Here is an 18,489-nt window from a genome sequence, read left to right as displayed (position 1 = left end):
GTAAACCAAGGGCAGGTAGGTGTCCTCTTTTGAGGCTGTTGTACCCTTGACTTTAAAGCTAAGGAAGCTGAATAGCAAAGTTAAAACATGCAAAAATTTCCTCTAAATTGTGAGGGGAAAATTTAATATACTTCCCTTATAATTATGGAATCATTGTTTGCCCTTCTTGCATTATGCGACTCCTTCATAGTTATTTCCATTTTACCTGAATATTTTAATACATTTTCTACTTGAATAATTTCCCTCCATTACGTGCTATAATATAGTCTCTCCCAATGTAGAAATAAATGGGTTTAGTCATGTGCATGCAGCTTCGAGTTCATGGCAAACCCTTTTGATGGTCAACAAAGTTTGATTTGTTTTTAGTCAGTGAGAACTTGTTAATCATAAACGTGCAGAACTAACAATGCAGGCATTCCTTCAGAGCATTTGCAGCTAAAACTTAAGCATTTTTGCTCTGGGACTGTAAATGCAAAGGAAACAGTAACTGAAAAATGGAGGCACAACTGCTCGATCTCTAGCAAATTGCCCTCCCCAACTGTTTAGAAGTGGCAATGAACTGAATCATTTATTGAAGTGACCCTTCACTTGGCAGTGGTTACATACAGTGGTTTCACTGCCCCCTCCCCGCCCAATTCCATCTTCAGCCTTATCCTATGACTATAAATTCTCTTTTTCAAGAATGCACAACTAACTCAACTGGTTGCCTGGAGGTGTGATGCTTTTAGAGGTGTTAATGGAACAGTGTATGAACCTAGAGGTTTTCCTTTATTATCCTTTGGATGCTCTAGCTCCAGCTTGAAGGCTGTATGTGCCAACATCCTCAGTGAAATTAAAAAGGGTTTCAAATTGCACTTCTTAGACTGTGCAGTGCCACTGTCTGAATCATCACAAAGTTTTGCACTGTCCCTGCTCTTTTGAGAAGTTCGGCAGTACTTCTTATATTCGAAGGAAAGACAGGGGAAGTGGTTGACTGCATAGTTAATAAAATGAGGCAGTGTAGTATGTCAGCAATGTAATTTTTGTTAGCTTGGCATTTCTTTCCCCAGCAAAAAACCTTTGCTGCAATCCTCCTTGGTTTTTATTTGTGCTGCTTCTTTAGACCTCCATGTTAGGAAGCAATAGGGATATACTTTTGTTTACTAGGGGGTATCTGTCCTGGATAGCTTCAGCTGGAGATAACTTGTACATTGCAGTGCTAAGGGAGACCCTCAGTTCAAATAAACCTAAAATCTCTTAGATTCTCTCTCTCTTTCCCCTGTGAAGATAAATTAAGTGTGTGTGTGTGTGTGTGTGTGTGTGTGTGTGTGTGAGAGAGAGAGAGAGAGAGAGAGGAAGGTTGCTCTGAGGCCCACTCCCAGTTTCTCCCCAGGATCAATATACCATCTGAACAAGTCTAGAATTTTGGATAAGATAGACCTTAGTTTGATGTAGAACATCAAATACAAGGCAATTCTTATGTTTCTATATCTGTACAAACTATTAAGCATTACAGTAAAAAGCAATTATAAAGCAATTATAGGATCCACACTTTGTGCAAAGACAAAATGAGAACATAAAGTACAGTATCTTATACTATTATCTCATTTGATCGTATGCTGATGATTTCAGTGAAGGAAATTTCTGTTTAAAGTATGAACCCATCTTGCACTTTTTAATCAAAATGTTTCATAGTAAAAATGCCAGTAGCAAACTGATGTGAATATAAGCATTACATGAACTCTAAAAAATACAGATTACAGTGAATGTTAGTAAATTCTGCAAGGTTAGTTTCATGGCAGTAACTAAATTAACTCAAGGACCTTTTAATTTTATTCTAGTTTAATTCTGTGTAATGGATGAATTAAATGTTTGAGCTGGTGGGTTGCAGTTACTTTTTGTAGATTTTCACTTGTATCTAGTGATTTATTTCTTGTGATTTATTTTTTTGCTATTTCTTAGACGTATACTTTCAGCTTCTTGGGAGCAGTATGTAATCTATGTACTACAAAAATCATTTTGGTTTTAGTGCATTTATGGCCAGTTATGCACACAAGGGAATAGCCTTTCCCCAGACAACTGGTTGTTTACTGTGTTCTGTCCTGTCCTTATGACAAATACTAGGAAAACTTGACTGATTCTATTTATTTTCAGAACTTAGAGTTTTGCAATATATTTTTCATGTCTTCCAAAGGAAAATCCATCAACTATAGTTATTTCTGTTCTATTGGCTATGACAAGGCTAACTTAGCTGGTTTGTCACTCAGCTCACACTCTGATCTTAACAATCTAGGACTTCCTGAAATGTTTCCCACATCTTCTTTGAGAGGTACACTTAATTTCCAGGTATTGAAGATAAGCCAAATGATATCTTCATCAAACAGAAAATATTAACAAGGCTAATATTGTGTATAGATCTCTCTTTCTGACTGTTATTTCAATTTGAATCCTGGATCAGAACTTAAAAATTCCCTACACTACTTTGTGTCATGAATTACCCCACTTGGCAGTGGGAAACATGTGTACTTAGATATTTTCACTGGCTATAAAGTATGTGGAAAAAAGAACACGGTGTCTTTAACAAACGAAAAGAGGAAGAATTATGATATTTTGTATCATAAGGTTGTGCAGATGTCAATTTGGATCCTGGATCAGAACTTAAAAATTCCCTACACTACTTTGTGTCATGAATTACCCCACTTGGCAGTGGGAAACATGTGTACTTAGATATTTTCACTGGCTATAAAGTATGTGGAAAAAAGAACACGGTGTCTTTAACAAACGAAAAGAGGAAGAATTATGATATTTTGTATCATAAGGTTGTGTTATGTTTCAGAGTATGTTGGTTTCCAGTTACTTAAAAAACATGAGAGCAAAACATGAAAATCTGTACTATACTGCTGGCAGTCATCCTAGGGGTTAGTGTTGACCTGATTTCCTGCATGTGTCATAGCATTCAGCAGGAATTAGAATGATGAAAAGGTGTCCAGTTGAATGAGAATAGTGAATATATTAGAGGCAGCATTTTAAAATATGTAATCGTTCAGGTTTGCTGGCCAAGGACTAGGTACAGTTGCGGAAGATAGCCCTCAGGCACTATTATTGACAGCCTGGGGGGAAAGTGGGAATCTTACTGAAATAGTTGATCTAAACCAGCGGCAGGCAACCTAAGGCCCCTCGGGGGCCGGATGCGGCCCAATTGCCTTCTCAATCCGGCCCGCGGATGGTTTGGGAATCAATGTGTTTTTACATGAGTAGAATGTGTCCTTTTATTTAAAAAGCACTTCTGGGTTATTTGTGGGGCATAGGAATTCGTTCATTCTCTCCCCCCCCCGCAAATATAGTCCGACCTACCACATGGTCTGAGGGACGGTGGACCGGCTCAAGGCTGAAAAAGGTTGCTGACCCCTGATCTAAACCCAGAGAGTAAGCACAAAGGTTGAGTGTCTGAAGAATGTGTTAGAATTCTTAAAGATGACTATAGGTCCTAAGATAAAGCTGTGGGGAAGATATGACTGGGAGAATTAATTTAAATATTCATATACTTACAGAGTAGACCTGGAAGTCAGTAAAGGGATTATGGTAGGCTTGGCCAAAAAGTTCTCGTCATGTGCTAGAAACAACATTCTACTTAACAAGGCAGGAACAGACATTGCATGGAGAATGAAAATATGTAACAGAAGAATCCTGGGAGACAGTATTACTTCAAGAATCACACTTTTAGGGAACAGTACAACCCCTAGTTTACCATAAAGTCCAAATAAGGGGTTTTGGTTTTGTTCCACTGAAACTAAAGTTAGTAAAGTTTAGCTTAACACTGCCATTTATTTAAAGTGAAACAAAATATTAAAAAGTAACAGTAAGTTTTAATGAGTTTTTTCATTGTTTTCATTGTTTTGTTTTGTTTGCTGCTTATTGATAATTTTTCAGCTTATTCTTGGTATTTTAAGCTTTTAGAATTTTCATCGTTTAATTTTATAGTACGGTTTGCTTTTGCTTTATGTTTGCTACTAATATGTAAGTAGGAAAGTGATTTACATTTTTTAAAAAATATGTACCATATTTTTTGCACCATAGGGCGCACCGGACCATAGGGCGCACCCAGTTTTTAGGGGGAGAAATCAAGAAAAAAATTTCCCCCCCAGCCCCAAAGAGCAGCGTACAGGCTGCACACAACCTCTCCCTGCCAGAGGGGTTGCGCGCAGCTATGGAACAAGCCAAGGCAGCGAGCGGAATGGATCCCGCTCGCTGTTTTGGCTTCCCCTTTAGCCCCGTGCAGCCTCTCCTTGCCGGAGGGGTTGCGCACGGCTATGGCACAAGCCTGCATTCGCTCCATAGGATGCACAGACATTTCCCCTCAATTTTTGGAGGGGAAAAAACTGCGTCCAATAGAGCGAAAAATACGGTAAGTGGCCTTCCTCCATATTCATAGAAAAAGTTAATTTTTTAGTTTAGTGCTACCAGTGTCCTAACTATGCAGTGTAACAATCTATATATGAAAAGCAACTTAGCTTCCCTTGTTCACATGTGGTGGAAACCTCAGCCTCATCTGTATAGCCACACAACCTTTGCCCACAGAGCTATCATTGGCAATTTCAGAGCCACCACAAATAATACAGACTGCACTATTCTAATAACCATGGAAATTCTACCAAGGAGGGATTTTCTCTTTTAAATAAAGCGGGATTGAGAGAGCATATGAAAATACTGTAATTACACCTTACATGACTGTGGCATGAAATATTTGAAAAACATCCTCCTTCTCTGCAGACCTTTGGTGTTAAGACCAGTAGTGGGACCCTCTTGATGGTACCACCATCCTCAGAAGTTAAGTGTGTGGTGGCCCAGGAGAGGGCTTTCTCTGTGGAAGCTCCCAGGTTGTGGAACTCACTACCCAAAGGGTTGCATCTGACACCTTCATTTTATAGTTTTTGTCATATGCTGAAGATGCAACTCTTTGCCCTGGCCTTTGGCACTTGGGATATGTGTTTTCAGGACACACCCTAATTCATGTGATTGTACTTGGTTTAAGTGTGGTGTAGTGGTTAAGAGCGGTAGACTCGTAATCTGGGGAACCGGGTTCACGTCTCCGCTCCTCCACATGCAGCTGCTGGGTGACCTTGGGCCAGCCACACTTCTTTGAAGTTTCTCAGCCCCACTCACCTCACAGAGTGTTTGTTGTGGGGGAGGAAGGGAAAAGGAGATTGTTGGCCGCTTTGAGACTCCTTTGGGTAGTGATAAAGCGGGATATCAAATCCAAATCCAAACTCTTTATATTGAATTTTGAATTGTCTGCTTTGGAAGCTTAGGGTAATGATGTAAGTTGAATGATAGGATCTATTTAGGCTGAAGAATGCTTTTTGTAGAAAAAGCAACGGTTTGTATGCTCATAATGAAATTTTGTGCCTGAGTAAGGTGAAGCTTCCCACTTGCACAAATGATACCCTTGCTTATTTTGGACAATTTATTTTCTTTCACGCTTTATGGGCTAGGGGGAGGAACTGAGGAGGGTCCTGCAGCCTCACCCACTGAACATGAACCAACTTACTGGGTCCTCCTCTGTAATCACAATCACAATCATAATTTAATTATTTATACCACCACGGCCATCTGGCTCGGCTTCCCCAGTCGCTCTGGATGGCTTCCAACACATATAAAAACGTAATAAAATGTCAGACATTAAAAACTTCCCAGTAACAAGACTGCCTTCAGATGTCTTCTAAAAGTAGTGCAGTTCTTTATCTCCTTGACATCTGATGGGAGGGTGTACCACAGGGAGGGCGCCACTGCCAAGAAGGCCCTCTGCCACACTTTCAAACCTGCTGTTGCAGCTACCAGAGTTCAGAGGTTGCTCTTTAAAAAGCTAGGCAAAATAAAGGGGGGGGGGAATGTGAGATTCTTAGAATGTTGCACTAGTAATGTCGTTGAGTACTAAACTTTGAATCATAGAACTTCATATTTTAAAACCTTGTACAGTGGTGCCTCGCAAGACGAAAAGAATCCGTTCTGTGATTCTCTTCGTCTAGCGGTTTTTTCGTCTTGCGAAGCAAGCCCATTGACGGATTAGCGCTATTAGCGCTATTAGCGGCTTTTAGTGGCTTATCAGCTTATCGGATCAGCTGATAAGCGGCTTAGCGGATTAGGAAAAGGGGGGGGAAGGCAAAAAACCCACAGGAACTCACAATACATTTTCGTCTTGCAAAGCAAGCCCATAGGAGATTCGTTTTGCGAAGCACCTCCAAAACGGAAAACTCTTTCATCTAGCGAGTTTTCCGTCTTGCGAAGCATTCGTCTTGCGGGGCACCACTGTATTGATTTACAGAATATGCACCAACCATGCTAATGGGTAAATTTAGAAAAAGTTAGAAGTTGTAAAGTTTTAGCTACTGGAGATGTAAAACTGTATCCTTGGGAAAGCATGTGGGATCAAACAACTTCACTTAACTAAATGTAGCCAATTCTGTTTTGTTTTGTTTTAACATTAAGTGCCTCATTTGTCTTTTCTATTTTGTTGCCTCAAGTTAGAATCTCACAGTAAGTAAATATTTGTTGGCTCTAGTCATGCACAGAAAAGGTTGCTTGCAGTATTTGGTGAAAACATTTGCTTTCCTGATTTCTGAGCCGTTGTAGGAGTATGGTAGCACTCTATTCAACACACAGGCAGAGAGGATGCCTATTTAAGAGGAATCGCTTGAGCTTTTGTAAAAGGGATTACCAAGTAGTCCTGAAGTTGTGCTCCTTATGATTGGGAAGAAGACTTTTTACATATGTTCTCCCCCCCGATCCCAAGTATTGTGGGACTGCCCACCCGCTTGCTTCTCCAATAACATGGGAATATTAAAAAAATACATGGGGGTTGGCAGGAGTAGGTAGGAAGAAGAAAGAACCAATCAAATAGTCCCTCACACAGTCACTGACACTTGAGAGCTTTGTTCTTGTGTAATTGTTTTACAATGGTACCTTGAGTTACATACGCTTCAGGTTACATACGCTTCAGGTTACAGACTCCGCTAACCCAGAAATAGTATCTCAGGTTAAGAACTTTGCTTCAGGATGAGAACAGAAATTGTGCAGCGGCGGCGCAGCGGCAGCAGGAGGCCCCGTTAGCTAAAGTGGTGCTTCAGGTTAAGAACAGTTTCAGGTTAAGAACGGACCTCCAGAATGAATTAAGTACTTAACCCGAGGTTGGGATAGAGCGGGGATAGCCCATGCATAACCCTCAAGATACTGTTACACTCCCAACTCCTATCGGCTCCAGTTAGGATAACCATTGGTGGGGGGTGATGGGAAATGGAGTATAATAACACCTGGAGGGCACCACCTTGGTTATCCTTGGAAATAAAGCCATTGTGGTTGTGGTAAGCATGCTACTTTCTTAGTATTAGGCCTTTTGTGATGTATGTTAGAATAATAGAATTGTAGGGTTGGAAGGGACCCAGAGGGTCATCTAATCCAGGCGTCCTCAACCTCGGCCCTCCAGATGTGTTGGGACTACAACTCCCATGATCCCTAGCTAGCAGGACCAGTAGTCAGGGATGATGGGAATTGTAGTCTCAAAAACATCTGGAGGGCTGAGTTGAGGAAGCCTGCTCTAATCCAATGCCCTGCAGCGTAAGAATATGCAGCTCTCCCATATGGGGGTTGAACCTGCAACCTTGTCGCTATCAGCACCATGCTCTGTCCAGGCCATGTTGATGGCATGGAGTTTATTTCCAGCATAACTATTTAAGTATGATCCACTAGAGCCATGTTTCTGACACAGTATCTGACCTGTTGGTCCTATTTATGATTGGGAAGGAGTTTTAATCTTGGTTATTTTCCTTGAAGTGTTCCACGTCCTTTCCTTGCAGGGTGTGGCTAGGGTCAAGTGCTTGAACCATACTTGCTCTTCGCATACCATTTTACAGTGCATTGGGTTTCTGCTTGTGGAATTATTTGATTCGTTCAGCCCTGGTAGGTGGTTTGATATTAGAGCAGGATGTTTGATCCATACGTTCTGTTTTTATTGATTGGTTAATGACATTTACAATGTCGCCCAATAGCAGGCTTCTCTGGGCGGCTTACAAACAATAAAGCATTAATATCCAAGAATAATCACAGAACAGTAAACCAACTCTAGCATAAAATGTCAGCACAAAAAATTCAACAGCAAAGGCTTCAGCGTCATAGGGGGAAAATATGCTGCACCACTAAAAGTATGCAGCGTATCTAAAATTCAGTGAATTCAAAGGTTCACAATTATAAATCAGCAAAATAAAAAGCCCCCTCACATGGCCTTGAAAAGCCACACTAGGTGAGCCTCTCTGTGGAGGGACCTGCCACATCATAAGATACATATTTAATGAAGAATATTTGTATGTTGCATCTCCAACCTTTATTTCAGTGTTGAACTCAGGACAGCAGACACAGGGTTCCTGGGCTGTCTCCTATCCAGCCACTGGCTGCCTGACCAGTCTCCCAGACTTGCTTTGCTTCAGCAGCACTGCATCCTCATGTGACTTCAGCCTGTGCCTTGTTACACTTTGCCACATTGAAGTATGTTCTCACTGTTAGACCCACACTGATGCTGACAGCAAAAGAATAGCCTCATTATGAAGCATCTGCCTTAAACTAAGTTCCTTAAATGATACAACTTCTCAGAGTTTGTTATCAAGGTCCAAAGCTTGTGAAGAATCCTGCCCAGGGGGAGGGAGCAGGAGGGTGAGTAATCAATAACTAAAATATTATCTTGCTAAAATCATACCTAGTTGCCTTATTCTTCAAGTGGACCTATGCAGGAAAGGTTCTAATTGGATTTTTCACCATAATAACATTGGTACTTCTACATGTAGAACGCTTCCTTTCGGAGCTCCGGAGATGAATGAGCTTTAAGCGAATCTTCACAGGATAGGGTTTGCCCCCTGCAGGTCTTCCTTTTGTGCAAGATAATCTAGCTTTTGAGAGCTGTCGCTATGTGATTTATTAGCCTTTAACGTATGGCTGATATAATTAGGGCAGGTATCCCTCTGCTCTTCTCATAAGATTTATAGCACACTGTATTATTCACTTGCTCCACAGCTCTGCCAGAGCTGCTTCCAGTGCGAGCGTGAGAGCATCTTTCTCCGGAGTGAGGGAAGGAACGCTGCTCTCTTTCTTCCTATGAGGCATATTCAAAAGGAGAACTGTTGTGATTATGTCTTCCCCGAGGAATTCTGCTTTGTTTCTGCAGCTCAGTGCTATCAATTCATAAACCTTCGGTGGTATGTAGTTCACTCTCCCCATTTGGCAGCAGGCATTTTCCCCTGGATCTGCTGGGCAAATGCAGGCTTCGAGGATGCCGGCAAGCTTTTGTTTTTGTGTGTATTTGGCTTTTTGAAAGAAGAGACACTTTAACACTATGCTAACTGCCTTTGCCTTTGAGTCTGTCACTCGGAAAAGCTGCCCTGGAAGCGAGCATGCTCAGAGAGCTGGCAAATCGTTGTCCAGTGACCAAGAGGAAATGATAGTTGTTCTTCATTTATAATGCAAATTTTGAGGTGTCTTCAGAAGTGTGGCAAACTTAAAATGATGGCGGTGGTGAGAACATCGCTGCAGAAAGTTGTGGTATTGTTGCATCGCTTGCAGAGAATGGCAGTTTCTTCCCCACGTTATCAGAAGCTTTGCAAGGTAAGTAAAAACTGGAAAGTTAAACTATTGTTTCTTTCTTTCTTTCCTTGCACTAACAAATTGGATGAATATCTATCTCTATCTATCTAGCTATCTATCTATCTACACAAGTATGACTTAGTGTGGTTAGGCACTAGAAATATTTTCTTGGGAAATATTAATTATAGTTACGGAAATGGATACTTTCTTGGTTTCATTATTTTTAGCCACAGTTGGGAAGTTGCTGTTAGAAATGCTGCTTCTTATAAAGGCCAGTTAAAATGTTAGTGTAAGAGCTGTTCAGTACAGACCCCCAGTGTGTTTTAAAATATCAGTCCATATTTCAATTTTCAAAAGTTTAAGGTAGCACCTGCTTTCTGCAGATCTGCAACCAGTGGAGCTTCTGTTGTGTTACATTATTTTTTCTGTTGGAGAATTAGATAGGAAAATGGTAAAATGTCTATATTTCATAAAAAGTATATGCTGCTTTTCCATTCAAAAGCCCAAGGTGGCCTAGTGCTCATGACAGTAATGTAAACATCTACTGCTATGAGTTGTAGATTCTGTGTGGTTGCAGAACTTTTGCTGTAGTGGAACTGCTCAAAAGTGCTTGCTAATCTTTAACTTTGAGATACGAGGGGAAATCATTAAAGTTGTGTAACTTTCAAGGTAAGAGTCTCACTGTGTAAGTCCATTCTTGAGCCATTTCTCATACAGCCAACCTAGCTAGAAAGGACAGAGTGGGAGCAGGAGGAAACACAAGGATTTATCTTTCGGCGGGTTATTGGAGAACTGGTCTTTTCCTTATTTTGAAGCAGCAGCAGCAGCAGCAGCAGCAACAACACACACATACACACAAAGAAAACAAGAGGGGGGAAAGGAAACAGTGATTATCATCAAAGCAGGAAACTGGCTGTGGCTGGTAGAACTTCTGATTTTTAATACTACTGAATATTGCTGTTTTAGGAGTTAATTCATGTTCTTTGCTTCAGTGTGAACTGATAAAAATTAAACAATGTTGTTTGCATTTTCCATCATTTGTTATGAGAAGGAGGAAACAAATATCCTGGTTTCTTGGCTATCTTACATTTAGTCTTTTTTGCTTCCTTAAATTATATAGGAGTGACTAGATTTCTAAAATATTTATAACTTTGTATAGATGTTTCAGAAGGCATGCTGTGAATTTGAAAATATCCAGCCTGTACAAGTACAACTTTTAAAGCATGACTATCTTAAGTATTTTTGTTTCAGCCACTTAAAAGAGTAAAATACATAGCTGGCATTCGTTGCAGCTTTTGGGTGAAAAAATTTTTTTTTGGGAAACTTGTCCAGAAGTGTGTAAGATGTTAATATTGGGCATGAAATAAGATAGTGTGGTTGGGTTGTTTGTAAGCTTATAGTTTTGGGGTTTTTTTCTTATCACATCAGTCACTTGGCACAAGCAGAGAAGCCAACTTTGTAGTAGTAGTACTAAGATACTAGAAGAAATTGCCCACGTAGAACAGATGTCAGTAGCGATGCATTTATCTTGCTAACTTAGCTCGTGAAGCAGCAAAAGGAAGTTTTATTTTATGAATGGGAATTGATGGTATATTTATCACTCAGAAGTGTCTAACAGCCTGGAATTATTGGATACATTTTTTGTTCAAAACAATCATTTTCTAGGGAGAAAGAAATAGCATTTTAAATTATACACTGTTGGTTTCAGTTGTCAATTGAAGTGTTCAAAGTTTGTTTATAATGCTCATTCAACTGATGTTGGGAAATGTGTTACAATCCCAGCCTCTTCCACCAGGTGTCAATGTAAGGCAGTGATAAATGAATGGTTAATGATATAGCACAATGAAAATCTAATGTGCACTGCAAATTTTAAAGCAACTTTCAATGAAATAATGAACTGCACTATTATTCTTCTGTGCTCATTTCATTGGGGAAAGAAATAACTGAAAGTCTCTATATTCTTGTGCACAAAAAAATATTTATTCTTCTTGTTGTAATCGTAATAATGCAGTCCTGTAATTTGACCATTCTACGTACTAACTTGTATGCTAGGAATATGGTAAACATATCTGTAGCTGTATTAAGATTGATTTCAATAGTGTAATGCCATATGATAGAATACATAGCAACGTAAGTACTTGTTTTATTCCTAGATTTAGGGGTGACACTATCCCCCCCAATGTTCACTTAGAGTTTTGTTGAGCAGTAAATTAAGGCTGTCTTAAAATGAAATTAATGGAAAATATCTTGTAAATAAGTTCATAATATTGCTAATAAAGATAATATTAGAAGTGTATTATTATAAGTCTGAATTCTACAATTAATTTTTTGAGCTGGGGAGTAAAAGATAGAAGTTCTAAAAATAGATTGTAAACAAAAGCCTGTCTGCTGTATACTTTAAGATAGGGATGTCTTTAAGATAATTTCAAAAGCCTTCTGCATACAATTAAGTCAGACCTCTGGGAAGAGTGTTCTATCCTTCCACTGGGTGGGGGTGGGTGGGTTAGGGAACAGAATTGCACAAAGCTAAAAAAACAGGTGTCCAACTCACTTTTGATTTTGGTCATGCCCTTCACTGGCTTCTGCTCCACTCAATCATGTGACCCTTGACCCATTGCCCTGCATAAAGTTGCCCTTGACAGCAAACAGGTTGCCCATCCGCTGCTTTAAAGGCACAGCAGAATACATCTAGTAGGTTTTCCTAACACAGTGGTACCTCTGGTTACGTACTTAATTTGTTCCGGAGGTCCGTTCTTAACCTGAAACTGTTCTTAACCTGAGGTACCACTTTAGCTAATGGGGCCTCCTGCTGCCGCTGCGCCGCCAGAGCCCGATTTCTGTTCTCATCCTGAAGCAAAGTTCTTAACCCGAGGTACTATTTCTGGGTTAGTGGAGTCTGTAACCTGAAGCGTCTGTAACCTGAAGTGTCTGTAACCCGAGGTACCACGGTACATTTATCATTCTGGATTGGATCTAGTGGTGCACCTCTATTCACAAAAGGGACCCTTTTTTAATTCAAGGTGTTTGTTCTGTTGGAGGTTTCTACAAATGAATACAGATAGGGATGAGGCAGTATCTGTAATATTATTCTCACCCTCCACCCCCCTATACTATGTCTCATGCTGTTGTGGAGGGCCCGCAACTGTGCTAGTGGGATCATTGGACCTAACCCACCCTCAGTGTTGACATAACAAAGTAGGGACATGAATCACAATCCTTTGGTTATGCCATTCCTATCAATTTCCCCTTCAGTTTCATACATCCGGAAATATGGTGTCAGTCTTCTTGAGGGAAACTGCAGGAATTTTCTCCAAATATTAGCTTGCCCCTTCCTGAGATTGTAGAGTCTTCTTACAGGATGGAAGCAGCATCACTCGCTTGCTTGAGCCCCAAGGATCTATATGGCATGCAGCAATCTCTGCTCTTCCTTCTCTTCCTAATATCTGCTCATGCAGCATGAATCTGCTCAGAACTAGTCAGAAGCTCTTAGGACATAAAGGAACAAAGTGAAGCAGCGTGTGGGTAAAGATGGCTGGCACTTTTTCTTCATAGTCCATGAAATGTGAAGATCCTTGCACTTCCACTTGGTATATTTGAGAGCATCTACAAGCTGTCCAATTCGGCAGCCATGACGGAGCCTAAATTGGCTTGAAGCTCAGCAAAGTAGCATTTTTTGAAAAGAATGACTGCTTCATGGAAAGAAATGTGAGGCATTTCTAAATACATCAAAATAATATAGAATACCACAACCTTTTTAATGGCTAAGGTGGCTTGAGTTCCTAATAAGTAATAATTTGGGTATACTCACCCTTCATATCAAGAACTGCCAGGTCACTTTCAGCTAAGAAGACAAGTATAACAAAGACAGTTTGTGTTCAAAACACAGTGAATATTCTGCCAGAAAGTATTCATTTACAACACAACAAATGAAAAACTATTTAGAAAATGTATACATGGGAACATCTGAAAGTCTAGTCTGGGTATGACATTTATCTCCAGTCCTGAAGTGACACACGATAACTTACATGAGTTGCCAGCTTCCTTGGATGTGATGATAAATGATACAAATGCTCTAAGCTATGTCTGGCTTTCAGATGAATGCTTTATACATATGTTTTTTTGAAGAATAAATTTCAATTTCAGAAAGCTTTTGTGGAAATTGATGAAAATATAAAAATAATGATGAGCCCAAAAGGAAATGTATGGTGCTATATGATTAATCCTTGCAGACATGGAAGTTTGACAGATTCAGGGCAATTGAATTTAGAGATGAGGGGAAGAAAACGATTTTATCTATATCAAATCCCATTGCCAATATTCCATCACATTTGAGTATAACTTAAGAAGCAGAACCTGGGACAGGGCAATTCATAAAAATATTTCTTTAAAGTACGCATTTAATTATATGGTGCAAAGTGAACAGTGAGGCCTGTTCCTGCCTCTTGAAGGGAGCAATAGCTGATTGGGACTAGTAAAGAAATATAGTTAGGGAAAGTACCAGAACTTTTAATCTCTTCCCTTCCCTTTACACTTTACGGCCTTCAGCTGGCGTGTGTTTTGAGGTAGCTAAACTTCAGGAGCTACTTTGAAGTGGTTCAAATAGCTGATGAAGGATAATGGGAGATAATTAATAATAGGAGTTTAGTTAAAGATGTTAGGGAGAAAGGAGCTAAAATGATCTGTCTGAATTAGTGGCAATGAATAATGCTTGTTTTAAATGGGGATATAAGACAAGAATACTTATATTATATAGAATCTAGCGGAAAGGACTCCGTTGTTCAGCTCATAAGCATAAAAGCTTAGACGGTTTTAAGGAAAGGCAAAAAAAGACTTGTGTCTATATTATCCTGTCTTCATTTAGTGCTAGAAGATCTTTGCAGCCCTCTCAACTGTGAACACACAGACAACGGTTACAAGTTGGGAATGTTAAATAAAATAGTAGTAAAAACAGGGAGGAATACGTTGGATAAATTCTTATGAAGAATATAGTGCCTCTTAAACACTGAAGGTGTGAGAAAGACCTGATTTCTTTTTTAAAAAGTGTGTGGGTCTATGGGATAGGGAAACATTAGCTTCAGCCCCAGATTCCAGGTGGTGCAGGTGGTTACTCTGAGCAGGGTGTTGAGCTGAGGAGGAGAGCCAAGATATACCTGTGGTCGGAGCTGTTGCAGCTCCAATCATTGCTTCCTTCGCTTCCTTCTCCTCCTCTTTCTCCCTGCTGCTCCTGCCACTTCCAAGTAGACAGCTTCGAACTTCTCCTGGAGGGCCCACTGCTTCATTCAGGGCACCATATTACCAAAGTCTACCCCGTAAGGATGCTGAATAATATACCGGTAACTTAGGATTGTAGAATCATAGAGTTGGAAGCGACCCTGAGGATCCTCTAGATCTCTACAATGCAGGAAGCTCAACTAGATCATACATGACAGATGGCCATCCATCCAGCTACAAATCCACCCTTTCCCAGTCCCCATTTTATCAGCTTCTTTACAAGAATATCATCAGTCATTCTTTTTTGAAAGTGCATTTTAGAAATATATATTACAACCTCACATAGTGAGAGTGCAGAAAGGAAACTTTTCCAGTACAGTGGTGCCTCGCAAGATGGAATTAATCCGTTCCGCGAGTCTCTTCGTCTTGCGGTTTTTTCGTCTTGCGAAGCATGGCTATTAGCGGCTTAGTGGCTATTAGCGGCTTAGCAGCTATTAATGGCTTAGCAGCTTTAAGAAAAAGGAAACAAACTCGCAAGAACTCGCAAGACATTTCATCTTGCGAAGCAAGCCCATAGGGAAATTCGTCTTGCGGAACGACTCAAAAAACGGAAAACTCTTTCGTCTTGCGCGTTTTTCGTCTTGCGAGGCATTCGTCTTGCGAGATACCACTGTACTCAGCAGCAATGTGTCCGTCTTAGGCACTTATGATTAAAATATTTTGCAGTTACAAAGCAGAATGCTATTTTATGTAAATAAAATGTAGCAATTTGTTGTTGTTGTTTAGTCGTTTAGTCGTGCCCGACTCTTCGTGACCCCATGGACCAGAAAACGCCAGGCACTTCTGTCTTCCACTGCCTCCCACAGTTTGGTCAGCTCATGTTTGTAGCTTCAAGAACACCGTCCAACCATCTCGTCCTCTGTCGTCCCCTTCTCCTTGTGCCCTCCATCTTTCCCAACATCAGGGTCTTTTCCAGGGAGTCTTCTCTTCTCATGAGGTGGCCAAAGTCTTGGAGCCTCAGCTTCAGGATCTACTGGGAAAACCATGGCTTTAACTATACGGACCTTTGTTGGCAAGGTGATGTCTCTGCTTTTTAAGATACTGTCTAGGTTTGTCATTTCTTTTCTTCCAAGGAGCAGGCGTCTCTTAATTTCGTGACTGCTGTTACCATCTGCAGTGATCATGGAGCCTAAGAAAGTAAAAACTCTCACTGCCTCCATTTCTTCCCCTTCTATTTGCCAGGAGGTGATGGGCCCAGTGGCCATGATCTTCATTTTTTTGATGTTGAGCTTCAGACCATATTTTGTGCACTCCTCTTTCACCCTCATTAAAAGGTTCTTTAATTCCTCCTCACTTTCTGCCATCAAGGTTGTGTCATCTGCATATCTGAGGTTGTTGATATTTCTTCCGGCAATCTTAATTCCAGCTTGGGATTCATCCAGCCCAGCCTTTCGCATGATGAATTCTGCATATAAGTTAAATATTACAACAGCCGTGTTAAATAACAAGTGGAGGATTAATGGGGGAAGCTGTTTTCTTGAATCTCCCATATTTCCTGGAATTAAATCAATACCTAATACATGAGTTTCTGCTATTCTTTACTGAACAAGAATGCTGCTGATTTGACAGAAAACACCAAGGTTACTAACATTATACATCCCATGTTGTAAATGGTCCACATTATTTACTTGCTTCAGAGGATGTCGGTAAATCTTCACACACTTCTTTGATAGCTGCTCTTTTCTCATTCTTCAAGCACCCGATAAAAGCTTACCTTACAGATGGAAAACTAGCTTGTCCTTCAATTTCATAAAGCTACATTCCACTCACCCCTGGTAACTTGTAGTATATTTAGTTAACTGTGTTTTCCGGCACTTTCTTACCTTTGAGAGTAACACATTTCCTTTTCATAACACTTCTCCCTAAAAAGGCAATTGTGGGTTTTAGGAACACATGTAAGGCTGTGACTGATGGAAATGTATGAGAGTGAAAACTGAAACTGGTTGATTGGACGTAGGCTGTAGAAGTCACATAGAAATTGCTGATTCATAACTTTTGCAGCCCCAGTTTCTCCAGTTTGTTCAAGGAAGAATTACCTTTGTTCATAGCAAACTTCAGATTTTGCTTTAGACTTTTATGTAGTAGATCTAGTAAAGCGCCTTCGGGTTTCTTACGACACACAAAAAATAACAAATTTATCATTCTGTGAGGCTTCAAGCTGGTCATTTTTCTTCTGTTTTTTTTAAATCTAGTTTTAAATCCGATGCTAGACATATCCACTTGTAACCAGTTTTCCAAATATAGCTTGGAAGATTGGGAATAAACAGCAGCAAGCGTGTGACTCATGCACTCCCTTCTCCTTTTATCCCATGCACACAGTGAGCAAATTAGAAGCCTTTGCTTCTAATTAATGTCAAACCATTGTTTGCCTCAAATAAGATCCCATATCAAGGGTTGATTTTCATCTGAGAACCCTGTTTTTCAGGGTGAACAATGATGTGGCTGGTAATTAGTAGAGCTGCCTTAAAGGTAAAATAAGCTTTATATCTTCTCACTTAATGTACAAGGGGAGGAGAGGAGCAGGTGTGCTATGTTGAGATGAATTACTGCTCATCTTTGTACAAAACCAAACACAAACCATGGCTTGTTATGTATCCAGTGGCCATGTTTGTTTTAATGCTAAACAATGGTTTAGTCCAGGCTTCCTCAACCTCGGCCCTTCAGATGTTTTGAGACTACAATTCCCATCATCCCTGACCACTGGTCCTGCTAGCTAGGGATCATGGGAGTTGTAGGCCAAAAACATCTGGAGGGCCAAGGTTGAGGAATCCTGCTTTAGTGCTATGTGAACAAGTTCAGTCTCTAAGCTGGGGTTACATTCTCTCTCCTCCAGTCAAATGTCTGGGAGAAGGAGTTTTCCCTTTCCCCTAAACATACCTGCTTGTTGTTTACACTCTGGAAATGTGGTTTATCAGAAACTATGGTCAGTTCCACAAGTCACAGTTTGAAATTATAATGGGATTGTTTTGAACCGAACCATAGTTAGTGATAAGCCGCAGTCCTCAGTTCAGATACATTAGTGAGCTGTGGTTAAGGGAAAGGGAAAACTTCCAAATTACACCTCCAGGAGGAGAGAGGAGAAAACCACATGAGGCCTAGAGCAGGCAAGGTTCCACTCACATATCACTAAACCATGATTTAGCACAGGGATGGGGAACATGTGGCCCTATTGATGCAACAGGATTGCAATTTCCACTATCCAGGACTTTTGGCCACGCCAGCTGAGGCTGCTAGGAGCTGGATTCCAGCAGTGTTTATGTAAAAGGTACAAATTCCTTGTCCCAGGATTAGTGTTAAAAATAAACTCAGCCAGTGTGTAAGAACCTCGTACTTCTCATATACGTATATTTATCTTCACTTTCAAAAATTAGATCATTTTCTGCTTTCAAAATTGAGACAGATTTTGATACCAAGCCTGAAACTACTTTTTTGCTCCTCAGTATTTGACCCCTGGACTTCACAACTTTTAACTAGGTCTGTTCAACAGAGCACGGGGCCTTAAAACGAGCTTAAGCTGCTTATTTAGTTGTAGTGCCTTATGAGTGAGGATATTTTTTTTTTCATAGCAAGTAAGATGCATAGGGGTCTGAGCTTTGGCTTCATTCCCAGATACTC

At 40.3% G+C, this 18,489-nt stretch overlaps 1 protein-coding gene across 5 annotated transcripts in view; it reads left to right on the top strand.

Moving 5' to 3' along the window:
- The window catches only part of UTRN (utrophin), a gene marked incomplete at its 3' end in the record, with an annotated part of 322,774 nt that overhangs the window by 144,226 nt on the left and 160,059 nt on the right, over window positions 1-18,489 (top strand). The window contains exon 1 of one of the 5 annotated variants that reach the window (XM_082215863.1): window positions 9,066-9,624. The exons of the other annotated variants lie outside the window; for them this stretch is intronic. Coding sequence (XP_082071989.1) covers window positions 9,481-9,624 — 144 coding nt within the window. The 5' untranslated portion in view covers window positions 9,066-9,480. Of the gene's footprint in view, window positions 1-9,065; window positions 9,625-18,489 lie in introns of those variants that run through there. 5 annotated transcript variants of the gene reach the window in all.

Source organism: Podarcis vaucheri, assembly GCF_965113315.1.
Source record: "Podarcis vaucheri genome assembly, chromosome: 3".
In the NCBI taxonomy this organism is placed as follows: Eukaryota; Metazoa; Chordata; class Lepidosauria; order Squamata; family Lacertidae; genus Podarcis; species Podarcis vaucheri.
The sequence above is the reverse complement of the archived record's forward strand: the minus strand, read 5'-3'. Positions and strand labels throughout refer to the sequence as shown.